This window comes from Dasypus novemcinctus, chromosome 8 (assembly GCF_030445035.2).
Source record: "Dasypus novemcinctus isolate mDasNov1 chromosome 8, mDasNov1.1.hap2, whole genome shotgun sequence".
Lineage (NCBI taxonomy): Eukaryota > Metazoa > Chordata > Mammalia > Cingulata > Dasypodidae > Dasypus > Dasypus novemcinctus.
The window spans coordinates 20,896,005-20,911,050 of NC_080680.1; the positions used below are offsets into that span (position 1 = coordinate 20,896,005).

Consider the following 15,046-nt stretch of genomic DNA (forward strand, 5'->3'; position numbering starts at 1 on the left):
CACTCCCTATGGTACTTTTTAAAGATAAAGGTCTGAGAATATCTTGCTGGGCTTTCCAAAGAGCATATTTAATAATTGCACCTTTTGCATTTAGGCGTGGGATGAGGCCAGGAAGAACAATCCATTCCATTCCTACTGCAAAGAGCTTGGGCCTCCCAAGGGCAGAGCTAACACCAGATGCTGTGCACACAGTAGGCCATCCATCCATACAAAAGGTAGGTCTAAAGACATTCAAATGAGTACCCCAGTGGCCCAGGAAGCCACTTTTTATTCATTTATAAAATTCTGGAAGGAAAGGCAAAGCCTTGATGCTACTTAACATTACATTTGGCTTTCCCCATAAGCCACTTATATAACCAATTTGGTAAGATTAGAATGGAATAAACTCAGAAAGCAACCAGCAGCTAATGGCTAAGAACCTAGGATATTGCTTTTCACATTTCCAGAATGAGAAGATTACCAATTTCAATTTCCACTAGAATTAATCTCATAATATGCAAGAGGAATGTTTTTTTTTGTTAGAAGTATAATTTTCCAGTGGTTTCAGATGTTAATTCTTTTACCTCAAATAAATCACAATGAAATTATGCTAGCACCAGGTGTGCCATTTATAAATAAGCATCGCCTGCAATTAAAAAAACAAAACAAAACTAATTCTACTTGGACTTTAATAGGATCATAACAGAATGGTGCCTGCCTTTCAAACAAGTGCATGACTAAAACCACACGAGTATCCAACTGTTCTATCTTATTTGGTAATATAAATCTAGATGGTGTCCCAGGAAAAGGAAGGAGTTAGCTTAACTTCTAGAAGTCCACACATGGGCTCTTTTATGACTATAGAAGCAAATTAGCTCATTATTTTCATTCATTTGTTATTCACCAAATGAGAGTATCCCCTTGGTGTTACAAAAAAAGGTGTTATGAACTTATAACCCTAAAACTCTCAAGGGGGAAATCTAAGAAAAGAAATCTGGTGCTAAGAATCTCAATCAAATCACACCATAACATTAGGAGTTTTTTTGAAAACTTACCACTCCAGAAAGATGCCTCAATTTGTAGCATGTTCTCTGATTGCTCTGCAGCAGTACAAACACATGCACACACACACTCTCTCCCTAGATACCCAAAGTGGCTAACTGATGAGTTTTCTACCAGACCACGCAGGCAGTACCATTTAATATACTAATTTTCTGTTTCTCTAGGAAATCATTTGACTCAGACTTGATATACAACCTAAAACGGCAGAAGCCCTATCAAAACGGAACATGCCACTGAGGGAGACGGACTTTGCTAAATGGAGAGCTGCAAACAGAAACTTCTGGTCCCAACTCAGGCACAGGAGGAGGCTGCAGGGACCTTGTCGCCCATGTTTACCTTGTTGGAGACATCCAGATTGCAGCTGGCATCACACAGGGCCACCACGATGGGCACACTGCCATCTTTGCAGGCCACGTGGAGGGGGGTGTTGCCGTGTCGGTCTTGGAAATCAACGAAACATCCTTGGCCAACGAGGGTTTTGATGACCTCCATCTGACATCGCCGGACAGCCAGGTGAAGCGCCACGTGTCCATCCTGGAAACAAACAGCAAGGCCACCACACTGGTCAACTGAGCATGCGCCTGAACTCTTGCCGCGCCTGGCCAACTGAGCATGCGCGCCTGGACTCCCGGCCGCACCTGCTAGTAAGTGCAAGTGGCAATGGCGTCCTATTGAAAGCCTACAGGAGGATTCAAATCGTGATCTTGACTCCTGGAGGTGGGGGTGAGTAAGGAGTGGAATGCTTCATACATTCCGCTCTGAATAATCACAAGCCTAAGTGTAACTTAATTTAGGCTTGGGCAGAACAATGGGAAAGACACTTCATCTCTTTTTGTCTTTTTTTAGGACTTAAGCAAATTTTGGGACTCCAGTGGCCTGTTTCTATCAAAGTGTATGAAAAAACACTTTGAAAAATATTTGCTCTCCAGTCTTTACTAACTTCTAGGGAGAAAGTTTATTTTATTTTACACCAAGAGAAACTGAGAAAGCGATGTGAAATAATTGGCTCAAGGGCTGTCATATATACATGACATATATGTACCTCAACAATGCAACATGCTTAACGTCTACATCCCACAACAGACCAGCCTGGAAATGCCTTTCGCCTGTTACAGAATCTATGGAGGACAGACCTGTTGAGTTTTAGAAGCTGGGTAGAGTTTGAAACCCTTCTATAGCTCTGTCCCAGTGTTTCTCAACCTCTGTACTACTCATATTATGGGCTGGACGATTCTTCATTGGGAGGGCAGAGGGGACTGAGTTGTGAGCTGTAGGTGGTTTAGCAGCATCCCCGGATGCTGTCGATTAGATGCCAGCAGCAGCCCCCACCCCCAGCTGTGCCAACAAAAATGCCTCCAGACAATGCCGAATGTCCCTCGGGGCAAAATCACCCCTGGTTAAGAACCACTGCTCTGTATCCGGAAAACACTCCTGGCAATTGCCAAATCAACTATGGTGTCCCGAATCGAAGTAAAAATAGTAACATCACAGCCTCATTCTAAGTAGAAGTTTGCAATAAAAACATCATGATGAATTTACTTGTTAAAAAAGGGAACACATGGTCTAGAATTGAGATTGCCAGACCAATAAGAGTGGTTTATTATCTCTCTACCAAATAGTATATGGAAGTCAATAAACCTATTTCTTTCTTTATCTATAAATTAATAGCGCACTGCCAATTTTAGTCCCAAGTAAAGATTATCTTGGGTTCAGGAATCATCACTGTCCCTGATTCAAAACTCAAAAAAAATTGAGAGAGACCAAATTGACCAACTGGTAAATTGTGGTACATGCCCTAGATGCATCTTAGCTATTAAAAAGAATTGAGAAAAGTTCAGAGAAAGACCCTGGGACAAAGAAGAGACGTGAGAACTACAGTTCGCTGCACCTGAGTGTATTCTTTTAGGTAAGGTAATTGAGGAGCCTTGTGGTCCCTCTAGCCCTCCAGATCACGTCTCAGTAAGTACGACGCATGCGCTACAGAGCACCTTGTCTGCAGCATCCAGGTCGGCTCCGTGTTCTGCCAGACACTCCACGATGTCATGGTAGCCCCTGGCTGAGGCCGTCAGGAGGGGTGTCTCTCCTTCGCGGTTCCTGATGTTCACATCACAGCCGGCTTCACAGAGGACTTTGGCCACAGAGTAGTAGCCGTGCCAGGCAGCACAATGCAGGGGGGTTTCCTCCTCCTGGCCGAGGAGACGAGAGGAGAGAGAAGAGGACCGCAATAATGAGGCAAAAGAACGCAGTAATGATGAAGAGGAACACAGCGATATGAAGGAAACCACAAGGTGTGGCTGGGGTCCTGGACAATTCGGCAGCGAAGCAAAGTCGGGGCATTGGAAAGAGGGAGCTGGCAGCTACAGGAGCTAAGTACTAATCTTAAATAACTGACACAGGAGTGGGGCACGGTTATTTAGAGGTGGCTCTGACCGCGCTCCTTCACTGGTTTTCTTTCCCCCACACTTGATGCGTGTTTGATGAATTCAGCTTGCTCAGCAACTTGGTGACAAAGACTTCAGGAGCCCCCTGGAACCACTGGCTCAGCTTTTCTGAACAATAGAGCCTCAGTGTGGGTGAATTTATAGCACCTTTCTTGTAAAAGTGCTTTCGTTTACTTAGCCTGAGACTCTTCACAGCAGGAGACCGTTTCTCTGAACAAGCATTCTTTTAACCATCCTGATGCCTCAAGATTTGTCACATATAGAACCAAAAGATGAGTCACAAAAACACATTATTACCTTGGCAAGGAAGTAACCAAGAAAACCATGCTTTATCAAATCAAGGAAAGGCCCTCCCCTGAGCTCTGTAAGATGTATGAGGCTTGTACCATCATGATTAACACCACTAGACACCTATCTATAAGAGAGGCCGTTATGGTGTAGTGGTTGTGAGCATGGACTCTGGACCCAGGTTGTGTGGGTTCGAGCCCCAGCCCTACCACTTGTGAGCTGCATGAGCTTGGGCTAGTTACTTAACCTCTCTCTGCCTCAGTTTCCTCATCTATAAAATCAGAATACTAACCCCCTCACAGGGTTGTCCAGAGGATTAAATGAATAAATACATAGTAAGTGCTCAGAAGCACGTTAGACAGTGGTTCTGAGTTCCTGCCTGCCCTCCGTATGCTCTCCTTTTTTTAGGCGGTACCAGGGATTGAACCACTGAGCCATACCTGCTCGCCCTGCCCTCTGTAATCTAAGGCAGAAAACCTACCGTGGATAAAACTCTCTAAAGGAATGATGGTATCATTGGGCTGCCAAGTTCATGCAGAGAACAGAAGAAAGCAAAGACGTTGGCTACCACAACCCACCTTGTCCTGGAAGTTGGGATTAGAGCCAAAAGTGCACAGTAACTGAACTACGTCGGCATGGCCGTAGCGCGCTGCCACGTGAAGGGCTGTCTCTCCAGACTGCAAAAGAAACGGAGCCAATGTTTCAGAGCCTCTGTGAGCAGGCTGCGAGGACCAGAATGCAAAGGAACCTTCCCTCTGGTGGTGCCTCCCATACAACCATGCAGCTAAGATTAAACCCACATGCCTGGCTCATCCTCTTTGTAATAAAATCCCACAAGTACGTACAACCTGGTGAGAAGCTGTACTCATTCTTCTTGACATACTGATGCTTCTAGCTACATAATTTTTTTTAGACTACAAAGTTCTCTTTTCAACCTTAGGTTCCTTACACAGCAGTTATTTAAGTGTTTTTAATTTTATCTCTTGATAAGTTTTTCATTTTACTATATTTAAAGGGTTATTTCTTCCTTTCTCATTGATTTTAAAACACATTGCTATTACCCCATATGATACTGTTCTGTGAATCAGCAAGTGCAGCTTCCCTAAGATACTTTATCTCTGCCAAAAATATATAGTGTCAGAATATACTATTTTTTACAGAAGAAAAGTTACTTTATTGCCGTCTGCCAGAAAATTGCCATAATAAATGTCTTTTACGTAAATGTCACTCCTTAGATATAGAACTGTTGTGCAGTACACCATTCATACAACTGTATGTGGCATCCCTGACTAAACACGACAAATTAGTCTACAAGTAGTGGAAACAGATAAGTGTTGTACAGAAGAATAAATAATAGATGAGAAGGTAAGAATCCTAGGTTTAGGTTCCAGCACTGCCAATTAATTCAATGGGTTGTTGGGTGCACTGATTGAGATATGAAGGTATAGTTTTTTCATTATTGATTCTGGTTTCTCCAAAGGCTTTACTTTATGCGCATTATCTCATTACTCCTCCTGGTGCCAGTGATTGTAAAGTCAGCATTGCGAGTCACTCCAAAGAAGAACTTCAGAGAGGAAGAGAATGGTAAAGAGATTTGTTTAAAAGCATGGATGAGTCAACAAGAGGATCAGGGCCTGGGCCTCTTTCTGGTTCTCTGTCTACTAGAGCTTTGTGTTTCCATGTTATGGGGAGGATAATTTACCGCTTCATACTATGGCAACTAACTGGCAAAGTTCAGGTCAAGGCAAATTTGAACTCTAGCCCGAGTCACCCGCACAAAGCAACTTCCAGCTTCTCTGCAAGAAGATTTTGGTCCTGAATATTTGTGCTTTGGGTCCTGATGCACATGGCATGCCAGCCCTCAAATGCATCCTTTCATTTCTCCTTCCGAGCCCTCCTAGGAAAAGTGGCCTTACCTTGTCTTTAACATCCAAAGGGCATTTGTTCTCGTTAAGAAATTTCAAGGTGTCTATGTGGCCATGCCGAGATGCCCAGTAGATTGCATTGGATCCGCCCTGTATAAAACCAACCAGGAGTCACATGTCTGCAGCACTGATCAACTCTATTACAGTTATCCCTTCCACGCCGAGGGGATTAGGGGGGGTCACGTCACTGCAATTTGGAAAATTTGCGTACATTATTTTGGCTCCCTCCCTTTGTACCAGAGAAAGAAATCTCATTTTTTTTTCCCTTTATGGGGTGTTTACAGTACCTTGCTGTAAAATTTGGGTTAAGTATTTGGTCATACGTGATAATTTTATATTTAATATTATATCCATATTTTACACACTTCTGAGTTTCTAGACTTTTTCTGTGTCGCCTGCTGGCCTTCATGTCCCCAAAATGCCCATTTAGTTTCTTATGCCAAGCCGCGATATATCGAAACCACGATGAGGAAAGTCGCAATGTGGAAGGGATAACTGTACATGTATCACTCAGACTCGCTACTATTTCTCCTATGTGATGGCAAACCTTCAAGGATCAACTGTCAAGAGGAATAAAACCCTCATTTCATTTTTCAGCTTTGACGTATGGACTGTGGTTATATAAGATATTTATACTGGGGGAAGCTGGGGAAAGGATACATAGGAACTCCCTGTACTATCTTTGCAATTTTTCTATAGATCTAAAAGCATTTAAAAATGAAAAGCTGTTTTTATTTCTAAACCCTCATCTTAACCTCTAGTTAGAATTCCCAGTATTCCCTATATTAGAACACTCTGTTGGAAGTCTGCAGAATGTGATGAAATATGCATCATCATGATTACCAGCTGCTAATCAACAATTATATCTGCATTGCATGGTGGAGTCTATCATCCTTCTCTGTTGCCCTAATAAATATGGAGGCAACAATTCTGACGAGATTAATTAGATAATGAAAACTTTTTCAAAGGTGACATCTAGCATCACTGAGTAAATGTGATCAGGAAGGAATGAAATCTGATGTAATGTATGAAGAAACGCTGCTGGTGAGCAGTGGAGTCGAGAGGTAAGTGGCTGTTTGCCTTTTCCCTTCTGTCCTTCGGTGTGGCGGACTGAAGTGTGTACCCCAGTTGGGCAGCTTCTAGGTTTTGGTCTGCACGCTGGTATGAGTGAACCCATCACATATAAGATCTCTTTGAGTTGTTACTTCAATAAGGACATGGCTGAGAATCCTTTATATTTTCTATGTAACGTTTATATAATCTAAAGCTACTTTGAAAATAAAAAAAGTTATTTAAAAAAAAACCCCACAAAACGTGTGGCCCCACTGAATCAGGTTGGGTTTTCATTGGGAATACCAAAGTCCTTCATAAGCAGAGTGAAGGTAAGAGAGAGAGAGAAGCCACGGGGAGCAGTCAAAAGCTGGAAGGCAAGGGAACGCGGAAGGGAAGGGAGATGAAACCACCGCCACGTGCACTGCCAAGTGCCAGAAAGGCCAAGGAACACAAAGACTGTCAACCAGCCAGGAGACACCCGCCCCGGGAGGAAAGCAGCCTCCTGGCCTCTGAAGCCATGAATCACTAAATTCCCGTTGTTCAGTCAACCCTTTGAATGGTGTTTGTATTTCAGCGGCCAGGAAACAAAAACATAGGGGTTAGATTGTACCAGGCTATTTAAGCAAGTCATGCTCCTTCAGAGAAAACTGAGAAGTGAATTAGGGCAAACGTGTTTTTGTTTTCCTGTTATTCCTACTATTAAGAGACACTTGGAAATACTTAAAAACTTCATTCTTTTGCAGTAAAAGAATTATGACCTTATCTTGGACATCGATTCTCGAGCCTCGTTTAATGAGCAACTGCAGTATTTGAATATTCCCACAGCCAGCAGCAATAAGTAACGGAGGTGTCCCATGCTAGAATAGGTGAGACAAAAAAACAACAAAAAACATATATTATTTCAGGTTTGGTAGGAAAGGCCCAAATTATCATAGCTGTCCCCAAAACAACTTCCCACATCCGAGCAGGCACATTACTGCTGCATAAAAGGAATGGGAGCTGCTCAGAGGAACTCAGCCGCTCTTCCTCTGTCAGAGTCAACATTGAAGGTGACATTTCCATTTGCAGGATGAGTAGTTTTTGAAGTTGCAGGGCTAGAGGGACAATACGATTTAAAAGGCCCTGCATGAAGAACGGCCCTGAACATAAGAATGTATTTCCAACACAAATTGTTCTCTAAACGGAAGTGTCATTTCCTGCGGTAAGGAGTTCATCCAACTGGAAGGGAAACTGGAGAAGCAGCGGGAGCCTCTCCACCTCAGAGCGGCAGTCCACGGTGAGCGTGCCCGCCGCCGTGCCTGGCAGGGCCGGGCCACACCTTGTTGGGTTGGTTCACGTCGTAGTTGGACAGAGACCCCAGAAGGTGCTGCAGGCCTGGAACGTTGTCATCGTTGATGGCGTGGATAATGGCTTTCATCACAAAGGAGTCTTCCTCATCCTTGGAGAGACGGCAAAGAGGAAAAAAAGAGTCAGCTTGCTGGCCAGGTCCTCTTATCCGCATGAGTCAGAAATCAGCACGCATTCGTGAGAAGGGGCTTTTCAGAGGAAAGTAAGCCACTGCATTCCCAAATTCTCCTCATGGTCACCGGGAGACCATGCTGGAGACTATTATCTGCCTTAATAACCCCTGAGTTATAACCCAGAGAGCAAACGGCGTCCAAGCCGCAGATTCACAAGGATGGTGGCACTACCCTTTGTGTTTGTCTCAGGAATCTCTCAAAACCAGTGACACCACTATGGAAAATTTCATGTGTAACCCAGAGATGCTTTGGACTCTCTTTCTGGATAAGAAAAAAGAAAAACCACAGAACCAAGGAATTTGTGTCTTTGAAAAAGATATTAACTGGCCATTTTTCCAACTGCAGAATTGTCATTTTTTAATCACTTTGAGTTTTTCCTTCTCAAGGTTGAGAATACCATAGCTAAATTCTCTGAAAGCTAGTCACAATTATTTTTAAGAAACTAGGCTCCAAAGGGGAGAAAAGTAAAAACAAGGGCCAGAAAAAAGAAAATGGGTGCCTTTCTAATTATAAAAAGAAAATAACTAGAGATCGTTGAACATGTTTATTAAATCTTTACCACATTTTCAAATCTTCTTAGATAATTCCAAAATATGCAACATTAAAACCAAAGAAAAAGCTAGGAAAATCCCAAACAAAATTCTGATTTTATAACTAGAGTCACGACTCCTGAGATGTCAAATCTGGGAAAGTGCATTGACAGGGGCTGAATCTCTGCTTGTGGGGGCAGATTGGAGAGGGTGTTTCTTTAAACTCTGCTTTCTCTTCCTTGTATCGTGAAGCCAAACAAGCTTCAAGAGGGTTTTAGTAAGATGCGAATAGAATGCCACTGGTTATGCTTTTACCATCAATCCAAGCTGATGACAAAAGAGACATGCACATACGAATGAAAAATCAAGGGAAATGGGGAGAATGGAAGAAATAAAATAGATTGTTAATGCATGTCCTTGCGATTAGCATGATATCGAGACCACAACAGAATCGAAATTCTGGAAGGAGATATTTCATACAATGACCCTGAGTCCCTCTCACAAACTGCACTTTTCATTGCGACACATATACTTTCTCCCAAATGATTATTCAAGATGATTTTAATTTACAACCTTAAATGTTCTCATTATCTTACTTAGATTAATCATGTTTATCTTTTCCCTGGCTACACTGCCACTCTCAAACAATTCTCAAACTAAGCCTTCCTCGTCTTCCTCTCCCTCTTCTGACCTCACTTCTCTCCCACTTCTTTTTTTCCATACTTCCTGTCTCTTCTTACTTTACATGGTTAGATCTAGAGCCTCAGTGAAGCAACTAAATTTGGGAGGTGGAGGGAGCTAGGGTCTGTTGACGCCTCCCTTGCCCTTAGAGTCCCAGGAATCATTCAGGAAACATTTGACTATTCCGTACCAGGACGTAGGGTGGTTCCCACAGATCTGCACTTTCTGTCTTTTTCTAGGGTCTCCTTTAACTCTTGAGTTACCAAAGCCCTGTTCTTTGAGTGTCATGGGGAGTCTTGTTGAATTCAGGTACATTCAGATATCTGATGGGTTAATCAGTGATTAGCTTTCAGTTTGGATGAGGGGAGAAATGTGGATTTGCTCCTAAGGGCTTTTAACACTAAGTACAATAGTAATAGTTCAAGTGGGCCTTCTGGTCTACGGAAAGAAATGCCAGCAATCTGTACTGCATTTTCCCTGATTTTCTGGAGAAAGAGTGTGGGTGGGGGTGGCTGGTGTGGTTGGAGGTGGCCTCTGCCCCTTTTGTACTACTGTGGTCTGAGATTCTCCTCTGTGGCAAGAGAAGGCTCTCCCTTTACTTTATGCAAATTAGAATACGCTCTCTCCTCTTCTCCGGTGGAGTCACTCTTTCACTGAAGGAGAAGGTGGATGGTGACGGAGGAGGTCAGGGTGGGGGGTGCGTGTAGTGCCAACCACAACACCAGGAATGAGGGGAAAGAAGCAATAGGCAACTTCAGTCAGCTCCCCCAACACACCCCACCTCCACAGGAGTGAGAGTAAGCCTGACGTTTCCCCGACGAGGTTTTCTGGGCTGAACAAACAGAACAAGTAAACATTCTAACCACACAGCACTGAGCAGGAACGTCACCAAGACAAACAGCTTTGCTTACCAGAGTATCATCGCTTCTGGCAACACTCATGTTACTTCGGGACAAGAACGACCTGGATAATCTTTGGCACAGGGATATCAAGCGAACGGATTGCTTTGAAAAAAAGAAAACACACACACAGAACAAAACACAATCACAAAGGAAGAAAAAAGGCCGGGGGAGGAGGAGAGAGCACTACGATAACAGCGCCCGAGTCAGTGCAAATGGCAAGGTCTTCACATTCTCTGGTGACACTCCCACACCACCGACAGCACGTGGGCTTCAGGGGTGGGCGATCCCACAATCAGGCTGGATCCTATTTGCTCAAGGAGTGATTTCACAGGCCTCAGAAATCGAGACCACAGGATAGAGAGGCGCTCCTTCTGTAGTTCAGAACTGAGGGATGGAACTGGGCGTCCTCCACACGTCTCGCCTGTTACTTGTCTGTTTCTCGGATGGTGATGTCTTACCCTCACATTCCTGTGGCAGGCCTCCCCTGTGGTATGGCGGAGCTTGCCTCCTGTCTGTGAGCATGAAGGGCTAACAGGTGAGGGAGGAATGGTAGAAAATGTGCTCATCAAACCACACATAGTAGGTGGAAGCCAACAGGTGTGGGTGAGGCCTCCAGATCCCGGCCAAAAGCCTCTGTGTAATTTTTCAGGCCCAACCCCAGGTGTTTACAAAGGCTCTACCAGGCAGGCCTCCTGGGGAAAGCTCCCTCCCCACACACACTGGTGCAAGGAAGGTTCTGGAGGGAGTCGCAGTCAAGGACTGAGCCTCCCCGCCCCCCAGCCCCTCCCCGCCCCCCCGTTGGTCAGGCTCTCCCACATATCCGCATTCCCACCCCAAAACCTCCTGCAAGGGGGGTGGGGAGGTGGGAGGAGACCCTGTAGCCACCTCTTTCCATTCTGACTCAGTATTCAGCACTCTTCCATTCCTAGCCCCGCTCCCAGCCCCAGGCCCATAAAATGGCAGGAGCCCTTAGTTCGGGGCCCTGTCAGCTGCCCATCAGTGGAGATGTACCCCCACACTGGTGTGGCTCTACCTGACCCCAGCCCAGGGGCACCTGGAAACTGAAGGGGGGCGCAGTTTCCGCCAGATAATCTCTTGCTTGACCGTCACAGTCAGTGATTAAAGCTTCCCTGTTTTTGATCAGCTACCTCAGGCACCTGGCAGCTCAGGTCAGCTCTCAGCTCCACCTTGACAAGGGGGCCCCGGAGTCTACAGGACAAATACCTCTGCACTGACTTTCAGGGGCAACATGCAAAGAACCTGTGGCTGTGTGTGCCTGTAAACTTCTGAAGTGGACTCTGCCTTTTTAAGCCGTATCTTAAGACTTCGTGGAGACTGGGAGTCAAGTCGTATGCCATCCACTGCGGGGGTCCCTCTCATCCCTCTTGTGGAAGCCCAGACATAAGGGGTGTGACAAGAAGGGTGCCTCTGGCCCAGGCTGGGGATTCAGGGAAGGTACCTGCTTCCCCTCGGATGGACGTGACCCTGCGCAAAGGAAGCCATCCTACCCCTTCCCATAACCCCGAATTTTAACTGTTCAAGGATGGAGTGCCTGCCCTTGGAGCCACGTCCCACACAGCCTGTTTAGACAACATCCAGATGAAGCAGAAGGGACAGCACTACACAGGCTTGGGGCCCCACCCCACTCCCCAGAACCAGGTACACAAGTCTGGAATAAATGCGATGCCGTGCTGCTTACCACAAAGAACAGCCTCATTTAAAATTTGGCTTGGTGCATTTAGAAAAAGACTTTACTGTAACAGTATTATAAATTTAAAATTGTAGTCTTTGGAATGGTTTTGGTAAAAATATGCAAAATTACATTTGAAAATCTGAGTTAATAAATAGGACTGAAATATTGTTTTTGCTTGCCTTTGAAAACAGGGTAATGGTACAAAAGACTAGAGTGAATTTTAAAAAAAAAGACGTGACGCATTTCCCACATTGCCAGTGTCAAAAGAAATGAGCCTTGAATAGACAGAACTCAGCAGAGGAAACAGGATTTGTTAATCCCTCCATGTCAAATCATCTTACTTTCCATTTCTTTCGGGCTGCGAACTTCTTGAATTTCTCCATGTTTACTGCAGATGCTTTTCTACTAAGTGCTTGTTGTGTATCTTTAGGCTAAAATGCAAGTCCAAGAGAAAAAAATTAGAGCTCTCGAATGATAGAAATGTGTTTCACGACAACTTTTTGAAACCTCTCTTTATTTCGTGTGCTCACACCCATTCATCCTACCAAAATGACATCACGCACTGGGGGAGAAGGCAAGGCCTAGGGGCCTCCTTAGACTCAGGAGCCTATGTCAAAAAGCTCCCCAGCTGCTCAAACTGTCCCTGTAATGTCCTCTTACCGGCTCCACTACCTTATTCGTAACTATCCTATTCCCCATCTTTAGTCCTTTCGATTCTAGGCTGAAGCAGCTTCAGTTTCTTTAACCCAAATGCCAACAGGGGTCAGAAGGTCATGTCACTGTAATAGACCAGAGGTTGTCACAGGCCCTAGCAAGCAAGGGGATGAGGCCTCAGTGCTGTATAACTTCAGATTTTTCAAGAGAAGCTGGGAATCCAGAAGTTGATGTGATATTTAAATGCTAGGCATTAATTCAAAAATTTTCCAAACACTGTTTGGGCCAACAATTCACAGGCGAAAACAAATGTGCCCAATGACTGGACTTGACCTCTAGGATCTCAGTTTACAAGCCCTGCTCCGTAACAGCTGACTGACTCATCAGCATCTCACCTATTATTAGGATAAACTCTAATCCGTCAGACTGACTTAAAATATGGCGCCCAAAGCAAATGCAATACTCCAGATGTGGCCTGCTGTTCAAGTCCACAGTCAGTGACAAGGAATACCCTAGGACAAACGAATTTAGGATGCCATAAAATAAGCCACTCGCTTAGAAAATGATTTAAACAGCAACCTAACAGGCAACTGACCTTGATCCAGGGATGCTGCAAACTATCTTGAATTGTCATTCTCTTCCTTTAGGGGAAGGAGAGGGAGAAAAACAAAAACAAAAATGCTGTGACCATAGCAGCAAGCTCGAAGGGCATTTCCACACTGGCCAAGACTACCAAACAGATAATCTGGGAAAAGCAGTTTGGGGCCCACTTCATGGAAGAAAGCCGAAAACGACTTTTTTGTAACTACTTCACTGTACCTTCAGGGGCTGAGTGGGTGGAAAAGGCATGCACTGTCATGCAGTTTCACACGGTATGCTTCCCTCGGCCAGGAGGAAAGAGCTGGGATCTGCTAAATGCGGTTGCAGGCATGGAGCTCAAGTTGCAGCCGTAGCACCATTGAGGAATAAATAACACTTACTTTGGATCCTTGACCAGAAGTCTTCTTATGAAATCTTTGGCAAGGGCACTGGTATTACTAAAGTATTCTTCTTCAAATTCGTAGTTGACAGCGGATACGTTTGCTAACGTTTCTTGCTTTGTGTCTCCAAGAAACGGGGAAGCCCCACTTAGGCTGTTAAAAATAAAGTGAGGCACAGAACATTTATAATTATCTCTTGTGTTGCCTTCCTGTTCCCATAATAACTGGAAAGGGGAATGAAGAATAAGATAACAATCTTGGGATTGGGCAGTCACTTTAGAGTTCAATCACATTTTATAGGACATTTAACTGTCATGAACAAAAGCTTTAGGTAAATGCAAAAGATCATTTACAAAGTTAATTTGGAACAGCGTCTAGTAGTTTAAAAACAAACAAAACCTTTTCCTCATTTTCCAGCCATGAAGGACAGCAACACTTTCTTTTAGTGGTTACGCTACAGTTTCTGATGACTCATTTAGAATTAGTAGAAAATATGTAATTAGTATAAACTAAGTGTGTTCTGGGGGTGTAAAATGAGTATGTTTACATAAAAAGCACGCCTCAGCTGAGGAGAGCAACTTGACACATTTAATGGTTAAAAAAAACATATGGTCTCAAAGAAAAAGGGAAAGAATGTGAGTTGTGGATTTTGGTACTTACAGAATGTAGGTTATTACCCCAATGCTCCTAGGTATAAAGAGAAAAACAAAACAACGTGTCAGAAGAACAGCAAAATAAATCAGAATAATCAGCAACCCCAGTGACAAGCTCCTTACCACATATCCGCTTCAAGGCCAAGAGGTTCATAATTGACTATCTCAGGAGCTAAGAGGAAATAAACACACGTTTAGTTTGGGAAGCAAGTGAACCAACAGAGTCTATCTTTGTGTATAAACCAGAAACATGTACCAGGGAAAGTGATCCTGTAGCAGACCAAATTTTGCTAGCATGGCCTTTATGGGAAATAAATGATCACAGGAGCGAGAATAATTACCAACAAACTCTGGTGTCCCAAATATGTTCTTGAATTCATTTCCAAAGTCAATTTTATGGGCCAACCCAAAGTCAATAATCTTGATCCGAGGTTTGGGGACATTTCTATCCAAAAGCATTATATTTTCAGGCTTTAAAAAAAAGAAAGAAAGAACTGTTATGCTACGCTTAGGACACGAATACCAGAATAGTTATTATTCTCTTTGAACAAACAAACAAAAAGCAACCCAAAACTAGGGAGAAAAAGAAAGTTGAAAGAGAAGACCAGGAAAAATAAATGTTTTGGTTTAAGTTCTTCCAGAAGCAAACCTAAGATAAGGATTTGGGTACGAGTGGATTATGTGG

The 15,046-nt window shown here is 43.9% G+C and overlaps 1 protein-coding gene across 4 annotated transcripts in view; it reads right to left on the reverse strand.

Annotated features, from left to right (window-relative positions):
* DAPK1 (death associated protein kinase 1) overlaps nucleotides 1–15,046 on the reverse strand; it is a 219,725-nt gene that overhangs the window by 57,827 nt on the left and 146,852 nt on the right. For all 4 annotated transcript variants that reach the window (XM_004470926.4, XM_004470925.5, XM_004470927.3 and 1 more), the window contains exons 5-17: nucleotides 14,703–14,832; nucleotides 14,485–14,533; nucleotides 14,369–14,395; nucleotides 13,709–13,861; nucleotides 13,324–13,369; nucleotides 12,416–12,505; nucleotides 10,391–10,483; nucleotides 8,067–8,186; nucleotides 7,507–7,605; nucleotides 5,687–5,785; nucleotides 4,349–4,447; nucleotides 3,030–3,227; nucleotides 1,378–1,575 (exon numbers count right to left, since the gene is read on the reverse strand). In XM_004470926.4, coding sequence (XP_004470983.1) covers nucleotides 1,378–1,575; nucleotides 3,030–3,227; nucleotides 4,349–4,447; nucleotides 5,687–5,785; nucleotides 7,507–7,605; nucleotides 8,067–8,186; nucleotides 10,391–10,483; nucleotides 12,416–12,505; nucleotides 13,324–13,369; nucleotides 13,709–13,861; nucleotides 14,369–14,395; nucleotides 14,485–14,533; nucleotides 14,703–14,832 — 1,401 coding nt within the window. The remainder of the gene's footprint in view (nucleotides 1–1,377; nucleotides 1,576–3,029; nucleotides 3,228–4,348; nucleotides 4,448–5,686; nucleotides 5,786–7,506; nucleotides 7,606–8,066; nucleotides 8,187–10,390; nucleotides 10,484–12,415; nucleotides 12,506–13,323; nucleotides 13,370–13,708; nucleotides 13,862–14,368; nucleotides 14,396–14,484; nucleotides 14,534–14,702; nucleotides 14,833–15,046) is intronic.